Source organism: Pristis pectinata, chromosome 30 (assembly GCF_009764475.1).
Source record: "Pristis pectinata isolate sPriPec2 chromosome 30, sPriPec2.1.pri, whole genome shotgun sequence".
NCBI lineage: Eukaryota > Metazoa > Chordata > Chondrichthyes > Rhinopristiformes > Pristidae > Pristis > Pristis pectinata.
In genome coordinates this window covers 22,615,528-22,631,930 of record NC_067434.1, presented here as the reverse complement: position 1 = coordinate 22,631,930, position 16,403 = coordinate 22,615,528, and the positions used below count along the sequence as shown (strand labels likewise).

Genomic DNA, 16,403 nt, shown 5'->3' with positions numbered 1-16,403 from the left:
TGATTGTCAGAAAATACATGTAACTTGTGACAACTCCTTCCACTCTGAGTAACACACCTGCCAAGAGTCAGTCCCAATTCCGTCCCACCTACTCGGCTGAACATCCAATCCCAATAGAGGAATGGAGGAAGTGTTGGCTGGAGAGCCTCACTTCAAACAAAATTTTGATCACCACTTGGATGTCCAGGCTCCTGGATTTCTCCCTCCAGCAGAGGTACTAGACTGCCATCAACCACCCAGTATAGACCCAACCTGACCCAGATATCTTAGCCACAAATAGCAGATAGCAGACACCCTCAAATGCGAGAGCAGAGAGGAATTGAGACAATCCAGCACACACATGGACATGTTCTTCTTCCATCCCTGTAAACGGGAGTCCAGTGAGCTGGCTCCTAGATTGTACAATAAGAGTGCAACATCCATTCAATACTAACAAATGTAACAACCCCAAGCCAGATCCACAATACTGGGGGAGACATCGCAGCTATCCTAAGGCAGTTATCCCACCCACCCACCTCGATGCAAGATTCGAATCGATGTTCCACATGGGTGAAGAAGATCATTGTACGCCATCAAGAGCAAGTTTGATAGGAGGTTTGATTGAAGTGTTCCAGTTCAGACAGGGAAAATAGAAGGAATGTGTTGCTATTAGCTGAGGGCTTCAGGATAAAGGACACATATTCGACCAAAAGATACAGGGGGGATTTGAGGAAAAATTTTCACTCCGGACTGATGATTTGGAATTTAATGCCTGCAGGGAAGAATTGGTCAGTGCCTTCAAAAATGAATTGGATTGGCATGTAAGAGTGAATCATCTGGAGGGCTTTGGGGATTGCTGCACAAGGCTTGATGGGCTTAATGGCCTCCTTCTGTGCCAAAACGGTCTCAGGAGTTTATGCATAGTGCCCTTCTCTTCTTATTACTTACGCTGCTTCACATCAGCAGTAGTGATCTTTTGTAATAAGCCACATTTGGGGCCCAGTCGACTCTCCTTGCTAGCTGTTGACTGCCCCCCCTCCGTGATAAATCTACACCCAACTTATCCACTGCCCTGAGCACTCTGAGTTTCCTCCAGCAGGTTACAGTATCGCAGATCCCGTGCCACCATCTGTTCCGTCAGAAGGCTCACTGCCATCGTTGCTGCTGCGTGATTGGTTCAACAGTCTCCCCGGCAACCGCACAACCTCATCTTCACCAGGCAAGCCAGCCCTCTGGGCCTTCTCCTGAATACTGACAACAGCATTTGTGGCTTGTGCCTGTTTCTTTTATAGCAAAACCATATGCTGGGCCTCCTCGTATCCCAAATGCCCTACCCTGGCCCCTGGCAAAGATGAGGAGCTTGAAAATACAAGGAACATTCTTGGCAGAGCGAGCTCATGCCTTGCTTCAATGATTACAGCAATCCCATTAACTATTTCAGCTCTTCTTAGTCCCACACCAAAGGAGCAGCAATAAAAGAACAAGAGTCGGCCTCAGCACCTCCTCCCCGCAGCAAGATAACGGTTGATCCTGCAGACTCTCTAGATTCCACCCCACCCCCCTGGGTTTTCCTATAATTAATGGAAGTTACCGAGTCTCTGGGGAGTTAGGATGGGAGACCCTGACTCCTTCCTGCACACTGGCCTCAGCTTGCGGGAGGTTAGTGTGCTGTGATTGGCATGTGTACACTAAACATCAGGGGGTTGTGAGAAGGGAGACCAGGAATTGGGGTGGCCTGTTTGTATTCCAGCTGGGAGCCTGAAAGGTCCCATGATCAGCTCACTGGAAAGTTCCCGGAATGCTGATCTCCCACCCCGGCTCACAGTCCCGTCCCTCAGAGTCCAGAAGTCAACCCATCCTGGCCTTGTTCGCCCTCATCAACTGAGCATCCCCTGTCCTGGGGGTGGGAGTTCCATTGGCTCATGGCCTGGGGTGGGGTTGGTGGTCTGGTGAGTAATGGGGGTGGGGTCAGGGCTTTGGGGGCTCACTGGGTTGAAGTTGGGGGTTGGGGTTGGTGGAAAGGGTCAGGGTTTTGGGAGCTCACTGGGTCCAGGGGAGAGGAGAGATAGGTGGGAGTGGGGAGTGTCAGGGTCCTCTGGGCTTGCTGATCCAGGGGAAGTGTGATGAGGGAGGGGCTGAGGGTCGGGGAGGGGGTGGAAGGGCTTGGACCTCACTGGGTCTGCGAGAAGGGGGAGAATGGTGGGTGGGGAGGATGGGGGCCTTATAGTCTCATTTGTTTGGGAAGGGCAGAGATGGTGTATTCAGAGGTTGGGGCAATGGGGTCTCACTGGTCAGGGGACGGGTGGGTGGAGTTGATACCTTGGGGAGGAAACAGCCAGTGAAAGCTTGATCCAAACATCACCCCTAAACAGGTCAGTTTGGTGGCCACCGATAATCCACTGGCACTTTAATATTGACTTTGACTGGGAGTGCTAAAGCAATATTATTATATAACGTCATTACATCAGTGTCCTGAGCTCCGACCAAACAGCACAGAAACGGTGGCTAGCGCCTCTCACTCCACAGTTAGTACATCTTCAGTTGTTCATCGTTGAAATAAACAGCCCTTCACAATTTTATTCCTTAAACAAATGAAGTGACACAGAATCAGCCACCCTTGTTACTGGGAGCAGTCTTCAGCCGTGGGTTCAGTGTAACAGTGACATCATGCAGGAACGCAGTCTGTTTAATGAGAGACAGGGCACTCAGGTTAAGCAGTCGGCTGTTAGTGTTTAGCGCCTTCTGGCTTGCAATTGACTGCAGTGTCAGGATTCGGAGTCCACTACGGACCTTACAAACAATGCTCAGGAGCTGCATTCACTGGAGGAGTCACTTATCATGGAAGGGAACACTGAGGGAGGAGCTACCACTGATGGGTGAGATTTAATTAAAAAGAAGCTTAAACACCAGTGCTAATTAAATGGGCTTAACGTCTTGCTTCTGTGCTGTGAAGAGCAGACAGAGCTAAGTATGACACATGAACATTTCTCGCCTTACTTTGCTGTCCTTAGAGAGTGTTCAAAATCTCACAGCGCTGCCCATTAGTGATCTAATTGGCCAGCAGCACCGTGGTTATCTCCGCAGTAAAGGGATGGGTAGCCCATGGTTGAGCTTGTCGACGGGGATTCACGGTCAAGTAGCTGCCAACATTCCCTCAGTGTGATGGATGGCTACATGGATCAGGCACTGGCAGCCAACAAGAGCTACTGTAGGGACCAGAGGCTCCACTGGGTAGAAGTTCATTGAAGTGAGAACTTTAAGGATCTACATCATGATCTGACATATCCTCAAGGCAGTGCACAGTGCTTCACCATTGGATTTTCTTCTAAAGGTTTAATTGCAATTAACGTTGGCAAACACGGTCGGCTCATGATGGTTTTGGCATTCCTAGTCAAAGGAGGAAAGACAATGGGAGGTTCTGAACAGGATCTGAAAAGGACAAGGGTGATGTTGTCACTGATTTCATTATTGGCTAAACCAAACCCTGCTTTGCCTGTGAACGCGGTAACCTGGATCAAACAATGGATCCCATTGTCACATCCTGCCCTTCATACAAGTTTGGTGGAGTTCTGGAGATAAATTCCCTCTATGAGAAGGCCATTCAGTGGCCCATGAAGGAAGTGGAATACTGGCAAAGATCCACGTGAACACTGGGGCCTTTCTCACCTAGTATACAGGCAATCACCTGGCCACTTGCTCATGTGATCATGAATGCCTATGTGGTGTGAGTCAAGGGAGTGACTGCTTACGCTAAAAAAAACAAAATGCCGGAGGAACTCGGTGGGTCAGGCAGCATCTGAGGAAGAAAATAAATGGACGATGCTTTGGGTCGAGACCCTGCATCAGGACTGAGAGTGTAGAGGGAAGATAGTCTGCATAAAGAGAGGAGAGGGAGGGGTGAGGGAGTAGCTGGTAGGTGACAGGTGGAATGGATAGGTGGTTAGCAGTGACTCCTGGCCTTTTGGTCAATATTAATCCCGTAGATAACATCACTAAAAGATGAACTATCTGGCCATTATCTCATCACAGACTACAGGAGCTTGCTGTGGACAAATTGCCTGCTGATTTTTCCTACATTAGTTACAACAGATGAGAAGTTCTTCATTGAATTAAACCGCTTTGGGACATCCTACAGTTGCGGAAAGTGCTCCATAAATGTAAATCTTTCTCCTCCAAGGAGACCTGGACCACGTGACGCTCTCTCAGTGCTGTTTGGAACTGAACTGAAGCTTGAAACTGCACCTCCCCAACTCAGATGCGAGGACATCATGTCTGAGGAAAACAACCAGTAAAAACCTGATCCAAACGTTGCCCTTAAACCAATCAGTATGATGGTCACTGATAATCCATTGGCAATTTAATGTTGACTATTACTGGGAGTGCTAAAGCAATATTATTATTTAATGTAACAGCTCCATTTCATCAGTGTCCTGCTGAAAAAGCCACCCTGGGATCCTAAACAAGAATTCATGACAAGTGCTTTTCAATATACTCAACATAGTAAATCAAATCAGCCAGCAGTTTATAACACATAAGACAACAATCAGACATAGTAAAGAATCCAAGCACTTCACAAGTAACATAACCAATGTTTATAAAAATCAGATGGTACAATGGCTGCACTGAAAGATCTGTTTTTAGTTTAATCTTTCTGCAGTGTTTATATCTCTTCTTGTTGCTCTGCATGATGTTTCCACATAGTTGTTTGTTGATCCCACATTTCTACTGACAGTGACAATTTTTGGTGACATACTCCACATTACAGAGCCACAGAGTTATACAGCACAGAAACAAGCCCTTCAACCCAACTCATCCATGCTGGACAAGGTGCCTTCCTGAACTAGTCCCAATTAGCTGTGTTATTACTGTCATTAGTCCCAATGGCAGATACATTAGGGACATTTAAGAGACTCTTAGACAGCCACGTGAATGATAGAGAAATGGAGGGCAATGTGGGAGGGAAGGGCCAGATAGATCTTAGAGCAGGATAAAATGTCGGCACAACATTGTGGGCCGAAGGACCCGTACTGTGCTGTAATGTTCTATGTTCCATGCATAATTCCTTGCATTTGGCCCATGTTTCCTATCCATGTTTTTGTCTCGTTGTCCTTTTAATGTTGCAATTGTACCCACCTCTACTATTCCCCCTGGCAGCTCGTTTGATATACTCACCACCCTCTGTGTGAAAACTTGCCCCTCAGGTCCCCTTCCCCTCTCACCTTAAACCTATGCCCTTTAAGTTTTAGACTCCCCTACCCCTGGGAAAAAGACCGTGACCATCCATTTTATCTACGCCCCACATGATTTGTAAAGTAATGAAATGCACTGGCACCTCAGTAGGCAGCTAATTGACCATGGTGCTCAAAGACAAGGTCAACCACATCCCCATTGCCACTTGTGACACTTGCTTTCCCACAGGTGTTGATCGATATGGATCTGGTTTGTGAATTCTGCTCAACTTTCCCACCTCCCAATCTGCTCAGCTAACACCGGCACTGCTGTTGATGTACTGAAGGCAACAAGTGAACCTGGAAACGCCTCTACCTTTTGATCATCCTTGCATGTTGAGATGGGCGTTGGGACTGGCCTCAGTGCTCCCAGTGGCTCTCGGGGTGAGGTACTGCAGTGGGGTCTGGAGGATGCTGAGGTGTGATCCGTTGGATTTGAAAAACCTCACGCACAAAGCACTACCACTTGGGTGAGGCAGTAGAGGGAGTCCAGTGTCTTAGGATCGCCAGTACAGGTGAGGCAAGACTGAGTATAAGCAAGCTGTTTGGCTAAGGAAGGCATTGCAATGGAATCCATCATGTATCCAGTCATCCCTCCAGCAGGGGTCACCAGCTGGTGTTCAGGAGCAGGAACCGTGGTTAATTCTAATACTTGGCTTAGTGTGGGACAGTTGAGGTGAAATCAGATTTAACCCTGAGATTATTCTGGTTGGGATAACGCTGAGGCACATTGGTTGAACTAAAGATTTGGACAACCAGTGCCAACTGTACCTCAGTGGATAGCTGTCTCAGCTCTCAGTCAGAAGGTTAAGAGAGTTGAGTACAAAAATCTGGACCGACCCTCTAGTGCAGTACTGAGGGAGTGCTGTAACGTCAGAAGTCCTTTGGGTGAGACTTTAAACTAAGGCCCCACCTTCTCTCTCAGGTGGATGGAAACGATCTATTGGCATTTGGAAGTAAAGAAAGGTTATTATAGCATTGTCCTGCCAATATTTCTCCCTCTATCCATATTAATGTAACAGTGGGTCATTGGCACATTGCGGGTTTGCGGGAGCTTGCTGTGCCCAATTTTGCTTCCACTTTTCCTCCATTACAGCAATGACAATAGTTCAAAAGTAAAGTGATTGCAAAGTGTAAAAGGGATGTGGTAGGTGATAGATAAACGCAAATTGTTTTTCTTGTACTTTGATGAATGGATTTGCCCTGTCAAGAACCTCAGAACTCAGAGAAGTATTGATATAAATGGCACACACATTCCTATATCCCAATCCCCATCACTGGTCCACGAACAATGTGACTGGAGCCAAGATTTACCAATGGACGCCACTGTCACAATGCTCAATTACTCCACCACCTTTACCCTGTCAACCAGCAAGTGATCCTTTCGGACTTCCGCCATGAGTCAGCCAAAGCAAAGGCTGAAGAAGTGGAGTTCGTACGCCACTGGGCTGTCCCAGGACACCCTGACAGGAGAGCAGTCTGTTCCTGGCCAGATGAAGATTTTGAGGAACCAGCACTCTGCTGATTACTCTTCAGACCTTAAAACTGCCAGAATGGCCTCTGATCTGTACCGGTGCCAAAGTGGGGGAATGGGATTGATGTGATTGCTGTGAGAGCTAGCATTACCGGAAGGGCCAAACGGCCTCCTTCTATGCTGTAAGAAAGTACGAGAAATATGAGGAAGTTGCTGTTTTAAAGCCAATGTTGCCAAAATAAAAATAAAGACGTAATAGTAAATAACTAACTGTGTGGTTCACACCTTCTTAAAGAACCTTACTCTGGAAACTAAGGTGCAGATGGCATTAGTATTGGTTTTCATTGGGCCATTGAGCGGTTTCACAGCAGTGCAACTGGCTGTGTCTTTCTGTTATACGCTGCTCTGACTTCATTTGTCTCTTTGTCTGCCCATATAGGGCATAGTACAGTACAGGACAGGAACAGGCTCTTCGGCCCACGACGTCTGTGCCGAATACGATCCCGCGATCTTCTGCCTGTAAATGATCCATATCCCTCCATTCCCTGCTTATTCATGTGTCTAACAGCCTCTTAAATGCATGATTGTATCTGCTTCCACCACCACCCCTGGCAGCCTGTTCCAGGCACCCACCACTCTCTGTGTAAAAAACTTACCCTGCACATCTCACTTAATTTTCTCCCTCTCACCTTAAATGCATGTTTTCTACTGTTTATTCATCAGTTAGCTCCATCCCACTGCCTTCTGAACAATGAACAGTGTGGGCAATGCCAAAGCGACAGGAGGTGTTGAACAGTTGAAAGGTAGGGCAGGGGAGAGTCAGTGATGACCTAAGAACATGGTTTGTGTCCTCGGAGTCTGGACAACTTATATATCGAAAAGAAATCCCTTGCGGATTTGCTGGAAATGACTAGGTTTGTCACTCGTCACTTTCAACAAAAGTTGTTACTGAGCCAGTGTTTAAAGTCACTGGATCTGGTCACAAATTCGGCAGCAATGGCGCTGGTCGATGTAGTTGCTCTTTCGTCCCCTCCCTGAGCTCTGTCCACTCATGGCTGGCTAGTCGCTGTGGACAGGGGGCGATTGTGATGGCTCACGTCAAGATTAATTACACCGATTAGCGACCCCATCATGAGAGATCAACTGGGAGTTGACCCAGGGTCAGGGATGGTGGGTCTGATGTGTTCAACAGATCCCGATTCACACCCAGTAGTGGTCACATGAGCACGTCCACCTTATGACCCAGCTAAGTCACCAAGAAAAGCTTCATCCAGTAAGTCAATGATCTGAAAAAATGGGACCTGAGAGGCAAGATTTTCACACAGAGGGTGGTGACTATGTGGAACGAGCTGCCAGAGGTGGTGGTAGAGCAGGTACAACGACAATGTTTATAAAAAGAAATTTTGACAAGTACATTGGATTGGCAAGGTTTGGAGGGATATGGGCCAAACGCAGGCAAATGGGACTCGCTCAGATAAGCATCTTGGTTGGTATGGACGAGTTGGGCCGAAGGGCCTGTTTTTGTGCTGTATAACTCTATGAATCTATGAAACATTAACTCTGTTTCTTTCTCCACAGATGCTGCCCGATCTACTGAATATTTCTAGTATTCTTTGCTTTTGCTTAAACCTTTCTCTAGACCAAGATGAGGTGCTTTCTGGCAAGGTAAAATGAGCCGATCTTTTTCAAACAAGCAGTGATGACTTTAAGAAACACACCCACATTTGTCAGTCTCATTGGTGGGTTTGCATGACATTGGTGCCAGCCCACATTCAGAAAGCTGAAACTTTACGGAAGCTCTCCAATTGGGACGGGTCCAAGCAATACAAATGTGAGAGGTCATCCCAAAGACTTCACTCTCCATGGTCCAAGATAAATAATAGGCCCCAATGCAATGATTGCTTTACAAAGTAGCCCCTACATGCAATCTCAATCTCACAAAACATATACAATATCCTGTTCCATTCAACAAACAACTAACATAACCACTGGCATTAACAAGCACTCTTTTTTTCCTTTTGCTTAAGCATTTTGATCCTTGAAGGTCTGGTGAAGTATCAGAGGATCAACAGACTCAGGGATGGCATAAAGCACTGGCCGTTGGGTACACGGAGAGTTGGTTATTCCAGATACAACACAGGACTCAAGGAAACGGCCAAGTTTAAAATAGAATGTAGTCATTTTACAAACGCCAGAATTTGCATTTCCAGTAAAGCTTGTGTTCTGGGGTGGGAGAGGATGAGTGAGGATTACAGGAGACACGAAAAGCTTTTCTCTACCTGCAGACTTTGGTGTGAACTTGTCTCTGTTTGCAGCACATACAGCCAGCAGCCGGTATCCCAGGTCCAAGTCAAAACCTTGCTGAGCAGCTACTCTGCTGACAACCTAGACCAAAAAAAAAACAGCACACCAGTCAACCTCCAACAGACAGCGAGCACAAACAACAGGCAACACACGGCAGAAGAAGTCAGTTGTGCACTGGACTAGAGTAAGAGTCAAGAAGAGCAAGCATGCCGACAGATGTTTTACACATTCCTCACATCTTTCCTTTGGCTGTGCTATCTCCGTGTTTTAAGCTGACACCGACTATTGGCTTGTTTCACAGCGGTGCAGAAAGAGTGGAAGCTAGCTGCAGGCTTGCCTCTCACATCGGCTGGGCTTACAGCCAACTCTGACTCAATGCTCTCTCGTTTTCTCTTGGCAAGCCACCTTCGCTGGGTTTATCATTAACACATCCTGCTTTAGGGTGGCCACTTAAAGGGTTCAGGCATCAATCTTTAGAGGCACTTTCTGAACTGAAGGATTTGTACTGAGGGCAGCTAGGCATTAATTACAACAGGTAGGGATACCACAGAGACCTGGTATCACTGAGGACCCCTGCCTTAATGGCCCCTGATCTTGGGTCTCCACTTCTGATTAAATGCAACTCCCAGTCTTCCATCTGAGGAAATCATGGGTCTTCAGCAGGACTTGATTACAGAGGTGGCAGCAACGTTGACTCATTTCTGTCCTTAAAAACCTCAGGGATATTCGATTGATTTTTGAGCAATAATTTAAAGTCAGAACTTTCATTCAGACCAAGACCATAGTCCATGAACATGTGCCCTGGATCTGCTGTTTATGGACTATCAGAATTGGCCTTTGGGTTCTAAGCTAATGCTAATAACTTCATTATTGGCTTGAGATTATTGATTTCATAAACACATGAGACACACACATAGGCACAAACAGGCTTCTATGAAGTTAGGGAAGATGTCTTCATAGAAGGGTTGAAAGCAGTGAGCTGGGAAACCTATCAGAGAGCATTCAAATAAATGTTGCTCGTTCAGTTTGGGCGACCATCACCACTGTCGTCCCTACACACCCCCTCCTAAAAATATTGACACATTCCTGGGCAGTTCTTGGTTGGTGTATCCCTAGGAAGCACTGAGGAACAGAAAGACCTTCGTGTACAAGTTCAAAGATCTCTAAAGGTGTTGGCAGAGGCAGATATGGTGGTGAAGGAGCCACACATGATACTTGCCTTCATTAGCTGGGGGTAGGGAATATAAAAGGAGGGAGGTTTTGGTGAAATTTTATAAAATGTTGGTTAGGTCACAACTGGAGAACCATGTGCAGTTCTGGTCGTAGGGGTGGAATGGTATTGGTATTGGTTTATCATTGTCACTTGTACCGAGGTACAGTGAAAAACTTGACTTGCATACCGATCGTACAGGTCAATTCATTACACAGTGCAGTTACATTGAGTTAGTACAGAGTGCATTGATGTAGTACAGGTAAAAACAATAACAGTACAGAGTAAAGTCTCACAGCTACAGAGAAAGTGCAGTGCAATAAAGTGCAAGGTCACAACAAGGTAGATCATGAGGTCATAGCCCATCTCATTGTATAAGGGAACTGTTCAATAGTCTTATCACAGTGGGGTAGAAGCTGTCCTTAAGCCTGGTGGTACGTGCCCTCAGGCTCCTGTATCTTTTGCCTGATGGGAGAGGAGAGGAGAGAGAATGTCTCGGGTGGGTGGGGTCTTTGATTATGCTGGCTGCTTCGCCAAGACAACGAGAGGTAAAGGCAGAGTCCGAGGAGGGGACCGTGATGCGCTGGGCTGTGTCCACAACTCTCTGCAGTTTCTTGTGGTCCTGGGCTGAGCAGTTGCTGTACCAAGCCGTGATAATGGAGAGGGTGCAGAGGAGATTCACCAGGCTGTTGCTGGGAAAGAGTGTTTCAATTATGAGGAGAGAGTGAACAGATGGGTTTGTTTTCTTTGGAGCGGAAGAGGCCGAGGGTGGACCTCACAGAGGTCAAACAAAATTCTGAGGGGCAGTGCTGGAGAAGATAGTAAGAAACATTGCCCCAGAGCAGAGGTGTGTTAAACCAGAGAGCATTGGTTCAAGGTAAGGGGTAGGAGGTTTAGAGGGGACGTAGGAAGAATTTTTTCACCCAGAGGGTGTTTGGAATCTGCCTGAGGTGGAGGGAGGTACTCTCACAACATTCAAAAAGTATCTAGACGAGCAGTTAAATCACCAAGGCATAGAAGGCTACGGACCCAGAAAATGGGTTCAGTATAGATGGGTAACTGATAGTTGGTATGGACATGGTGGGTGGAAGGGGCCATTCCCTGCTCTATCGTACTATGGGATTTTTCTATACCCCAGCATAAAAAACATGAGCAGGACTCCTGGGGAGCTCCTGTAGAAACTTCTGATAAAGAGGCAGCCATATAAGTCTACTCCAGAGACTTGATCACAAATATCCAGGTGAATACTCCCACTGCAGTGCTGAAGGAACACAACACTCTCAGATGAAGCAGAAAACCGAGCCACCTTCTGTACTCCGCATAAACAAAACCCAGGGCACTACTTTGAAGAGAAGTTATTTCAGGTGTCCTGACCAACATTTATGTCCTTTCAACATTACTAACACCATTGATACGGAGACTGTTTTGCCTAGAATTTGGTGTGCACCCTAATAATTGGCTCTTGAGGTTATTACGTGGTGCCTGTGATACTGCTGCAAGTAAGTTTTTTACGTGCACACGTGTACTTGTGCATACAATAATACACTCGACTTTGACTTTGGTCCATCATGATTGCTGGGAATGGATCAACCACTGTAACATTGAGATGTGCCTTAGACTTATGAGGAGCATAGATAACATAAGATAAGATTTCTTTATTAGTCACACGTACATCAAAACACACAGTGAAATGTGTCTTTTGCATAGACTGTTCTGGGGGCAGCCCGCAAGTGTCACCACGTTTCCGGTGCCAACATAGCACGCCTACAACTTCCTAACCTGTACGCCCTCGGAATGTGGGAGGAAACTGGAGCACCCGGAGGAAACCCACACAGTCACAGGGAGAACGTACAAACTCCTTACAGACAGTGGCCGGAATTGAACCCGGGTCGCTGGCGCTGTAATAGCATTACGCTAACCGCTACACTACCGTGCCTGGCATATGATACACACAGTCTTTTTCCCAGGGTTGGGGAATCAAGAACTAGAGCCATAGGTTTAAGGTGAGAGGGGAGAGATTTTATCAGAACTTGAGGGGCAACTTTTTCACGCAGAGAGAGGTCAGTATATGGAATCAGCTGCCAGAGGAAGTGGTTGAGGCAGGTGCATCAAAGTCAAAGTCGAGTTTATTGTCATATGCACAAGTACACTAACAACAGTTAAAAGAAGACATTTGGACAGGCACATGGATAGGAAAAGTTTAGAGGGATATGGGCCAAATGCCGGAAAATGGGACTAGCTAGATGGGATGAACCAGCTGGGCCAAAGAACTTGCTTCGTGCTGTATGATTCTATGAATGTATGACTCCATGACTCTATGACCAACAGTTTAAGGTCAAGAGCAAGAGAGGGCTGCCAGGGTCTGTGGGGACAGTGTGAGGTGGATGCTTGGAGATCAGTAGCTTCTGGAAGGTGGGGAGATCAGGGAGCTTCACCCTGGAGAAACAGTTTTCATATGTGCAACGCATCTGAACTTCCAGGTCATTACCTGTCAATGACATCATTGCTGTTGGTGGGAGCTAAGTATGACATGATACTCCTGGTGGGAGCTTACTGTGCACAAGCAGGCTGTCAAGTTACTACATTGTTTATGCAGAATTTTGGGGAATGGATGCAAAAGGTGCTACAGAAATACAAGCTTCTCTCAGTGTATAACACACGGTGATCACATGTTGTACTGTTCCAAAGAGTTTTGTTTATATTAGAAGTTCTTGACTTCCCCTATTGGTGGAAACCTTGTGCTTCACTTCAACATTTATCCAATCAAAATGCTACAGCATCACATGACCAAAAAATAGGCACCATGAACAGCTTGCTTCTCCTGCTTCGAGTTAATGAGATGATTATTATCTCAACTGCATTAGAAAATCACGATGAGGAGAGTGTATCTCCGCGTAACTTGTGTACAGCACTTTGATGGGGCTCTGGATTTACTGCAGCAAACAAAGTTTGACAAAAGAGTAATTAGTTCATGACAGTGACCCCAGTAATTGAGAATGACCAGGCACTTAACCTCCATGGACTAGTCGCCGGAGTTCTGGACCATTGATCCAGGGACATGAGTTCAAATCCCACCATGGCAATTGAAAGAAATTAAAAATTTGAAATAAAGTAGGGACTTATTTTAAAAAAAGCTAGTTTCAGTGACAGTATCTGTGAAATCACCAGTGTTTTAAAACATATCTGGTTCACTAATGCTCTTGAGGGAACAAGGTGGCTCTGCTCACGAACGCAGGCAGCAAACGCGATCCAAGTTCGGCCACTTACAACTTTGTCGACACCCAAATGCGCGGAGACAGAGGCTGACACCTGGCCCCACCCTGGCACACACAGATGGGTCCCGTCAGACTGGGTCAGGTGATCCATCAAATAATAGTCCAAGCACACCAAATATTTGCCATCATTCATGTAGCCTTCTCCAGCAGTGGGTGGTAGCTGACTCAGTCCATAAGACCATAAGATATAGGAGCAGAATTAGGCCATTCGGCCCATCGAGTCTGCTCTGCCATTCAATCATGGCTAATTTTTTTTTAACCCCCATTCTCCTACCTTCTCCCTGTAACCCTTAACCCCCTTACCAATCAAGAACCTATCAATCTCTGACTTAAGTAGACCAAATGACATGGGCTCCACAGCTCTCAGTGGCAATAAATTCCACAGATTCACCACCCCCGGCTGAAGAAGTTCCTCCTCATCGCAACTTTAAAGGGACATCCATTTATTCTGAGGCTGTGCCCTCGGGTCCTTGACTCTCCTACTGATGGAAACATCCTCTCCCCATCCACTCTATCCAGGCCATTCAGTAGGCTTCAATGTGATCCCCCTTCAGAGCCACCTCCATATTCCCTTCCAGCCCCCTGCTCCCCTGAATACAGCACCCACAACCCGATCCACCAAAGAGCAGGGATCTTGTTTATATTTATCTACAAAAAGCTACCCGAACATGTCTCAGTCACAATCAGGTCGGGTAGCCAGACTCCATATCCAATGATTGGATCTGGCAACTTTTACAGGTTAAGGCTTGGTTGATTGAGCCTCATAAATCAGGAGGTGTGGTGCTAACCTCACATCAGTGTCGGTTGCGGTTACACTACTGGCATCATGTTGCCTCTGAGCCAGGAGGTTGTGTGTTCAAGTCCCACGCCTGAGATACAGGCACAAGGTTTCAGCCGACACTATGAGGGAGTGCTGTACTGTCAGACATGCTGTCCTTCAGGTGAGGCATCGAAACAAACATTGAGAAGGACTCTAGGACACAGATGATCCCACAGCACCATATGAAGAGAAGATACCCCAATTGAAAATATTTATCACTCAATCAAAAACACCAGAACAGATGATCTGGCCATTATCACATTGTTGTTTGTGGGAGCTTGCTGTGCACAAATTGGAAGCTGTGTCTTCAATATTACAACAGAGATTAGCGTTCAAAAATTATTTCAGTAACTCTAAAGCTACTCATGATGCCCTGACAGGAATATGAAAGACATTACGTATGTTTTTTTAAGCATCAATAACCAGCATTTATATAGGCCCTTTCACTTACTGAAAATATTCCGTGTGCTATGTTATCGATGATTAACAAGTTACATCAACCGACACGGTAGAAGTGATCAAAAGTATGGTTAAAGAGGTGTGTCTGTTGAACTGCTGGAGGAAGGGAGGTGGTGGGGGGAGAAAGGGGGAAAGAGAGAGTGGGAGAGAGAGAGAGAGAGAGAGGGAGATGGGGAGAGAGAGAGCAAGCAGTGGAAAGGTGGTGAGGTTTTGGGAGAGAATTTCAGAGGTTAGCGCGAAGATTGAAGATTGAAAATTAGTCATTTAGAAATGGTCAGAATTAACTTCTCTCAACTTAATCACACTTCAATACTAAGACATTTTTTTTGCAAAACTTATTGTTGGACAACTCCTTGGGTCTGATCCAACTGCCATATGTTTCCACTAAACTGCGTTGACTCAGAGCACCTTCTTTTGGTTATACCCCGTTCTCAGCAGATTCAAATGATAACATCTGTCAAATTTTAAAGTTGATTTAATGAAAAGGGGGGATGGGTGATGAAATAAGCCAGCAGATGTGCTTTTCAAATTTATAATCCAGCCTGAAGCTTTTCTTTTATATTTTCCACTCTTAAATACATCAAGAAGTGGAGAAAAGTAAGAGTTGCATTTAAATAGCATCCCTCATAACTTCAGGGTTTCTCACAGGGTTCTACAATGGATGAAGAAGCTTTGAGGTGCAGTCAGGGTGGTAATCCTCAATCGGGCAATGTATACTGTGCATACATGGAGCGTATTCCACTGGACTTTGGCCAAACATTGTACCTCCAATCTACTGGTAAATTAAATTACTTTATTATTGTCACATGTACCGAGGTACAGTGAAAAACTTTGTTCTGTATGCCATCCATACAGATCATTTCATCACATCAGTGCTTTGAAGTAGTACAAGGGAAAGTAGTAAAAGAATGCAGAAGAGTGTTACAGTTACAAAGAAAGTGCAGCACAGGCAGGCAATAAGGGGCAAGGTCATAATGAAGTAGATCATGAGGTCAAGAGACCATCTTATCGTACTGGGGACCATTCAATAGTCTTATAACAGCGGGATAGAAGCTGTTCCTGAGCCTGGTGGTACGTGCTTTCAGGATTTTGTATCTTCTGCCCTATGGGAGGGGGGAAAAGAGAGAATGTCCGGGGTGGGTGGGGTCTTTGGTTATGCTGGCTGTTTTACCAAGGCAGCGAGATGTATAGACAGAGTCCATGGAAAGGAGGCTGGTTTATGTGATGTGCTGAGCTGTGTCCACAACTCTCTGCAGTTTCTTGTGGTCTTGGGCAGAGCAGTTGCCGTACCAAGCCGTGATGCATCTGGATAGGATGCTTTCAGTGGTGCATCTATAAAAATTAGCGAGGGTCAAATGGGACACATCAAATTTCTTTAGCTTCCTGAGGAAATACAGATACTAGTGCGCTGTCTTGGCCGTGGCATCCACGTGGTTGGACCAGGACAGGCTATTGCTGACGTTCACTCCTAGGAACTTGAAGCTCTCAACCCTCTCGACCTCAGCACCGCTAATGTAAACAGGAGCGTGTGCACCGCCCCACTTCCTGTAGTCAATGACCAGCTCTTTAGTTTTGCTGACATTGAGGCAAAGGTTGCTGTCATGACACCATGTCCCTAAGCTCTCTGTCTCCTTCCTATACTCCGACTCATTGT

The 16,403-nt window shown here is 46.2% G+C and overlaps 1 protein-coding gene across 17 annotated transcripts in view; it reads right to left on the bottom strand.

The window, feature by feature from the left end:
- Positions 1-16,403, bottom strand: part of zmiz1a (zinc finger, MIZ-type containing 1a) — a 402,917-nt gene that overhangs the window by 122,521 nt on the left and 263,993 nt on the right. For 16 of the 17 annotated variants that reach the window (XM_052041291.1, XM_052041292.1, XM_052041288.1 and 13 more), the window contains one exon: positions 8,961-9,066. In XM_052041291.1, the coding sequence (XP_051897251.1) occupies positions 8,961-9,066 (106 nt within the window). Of the gene's footprint in view, positions 1-8,960; positions 9,067-9,221; positions 9,335-16,403 lie in introns of those variants that run through there. The other variant, XM_052041302.1, reaches the window with a different exon arrangement.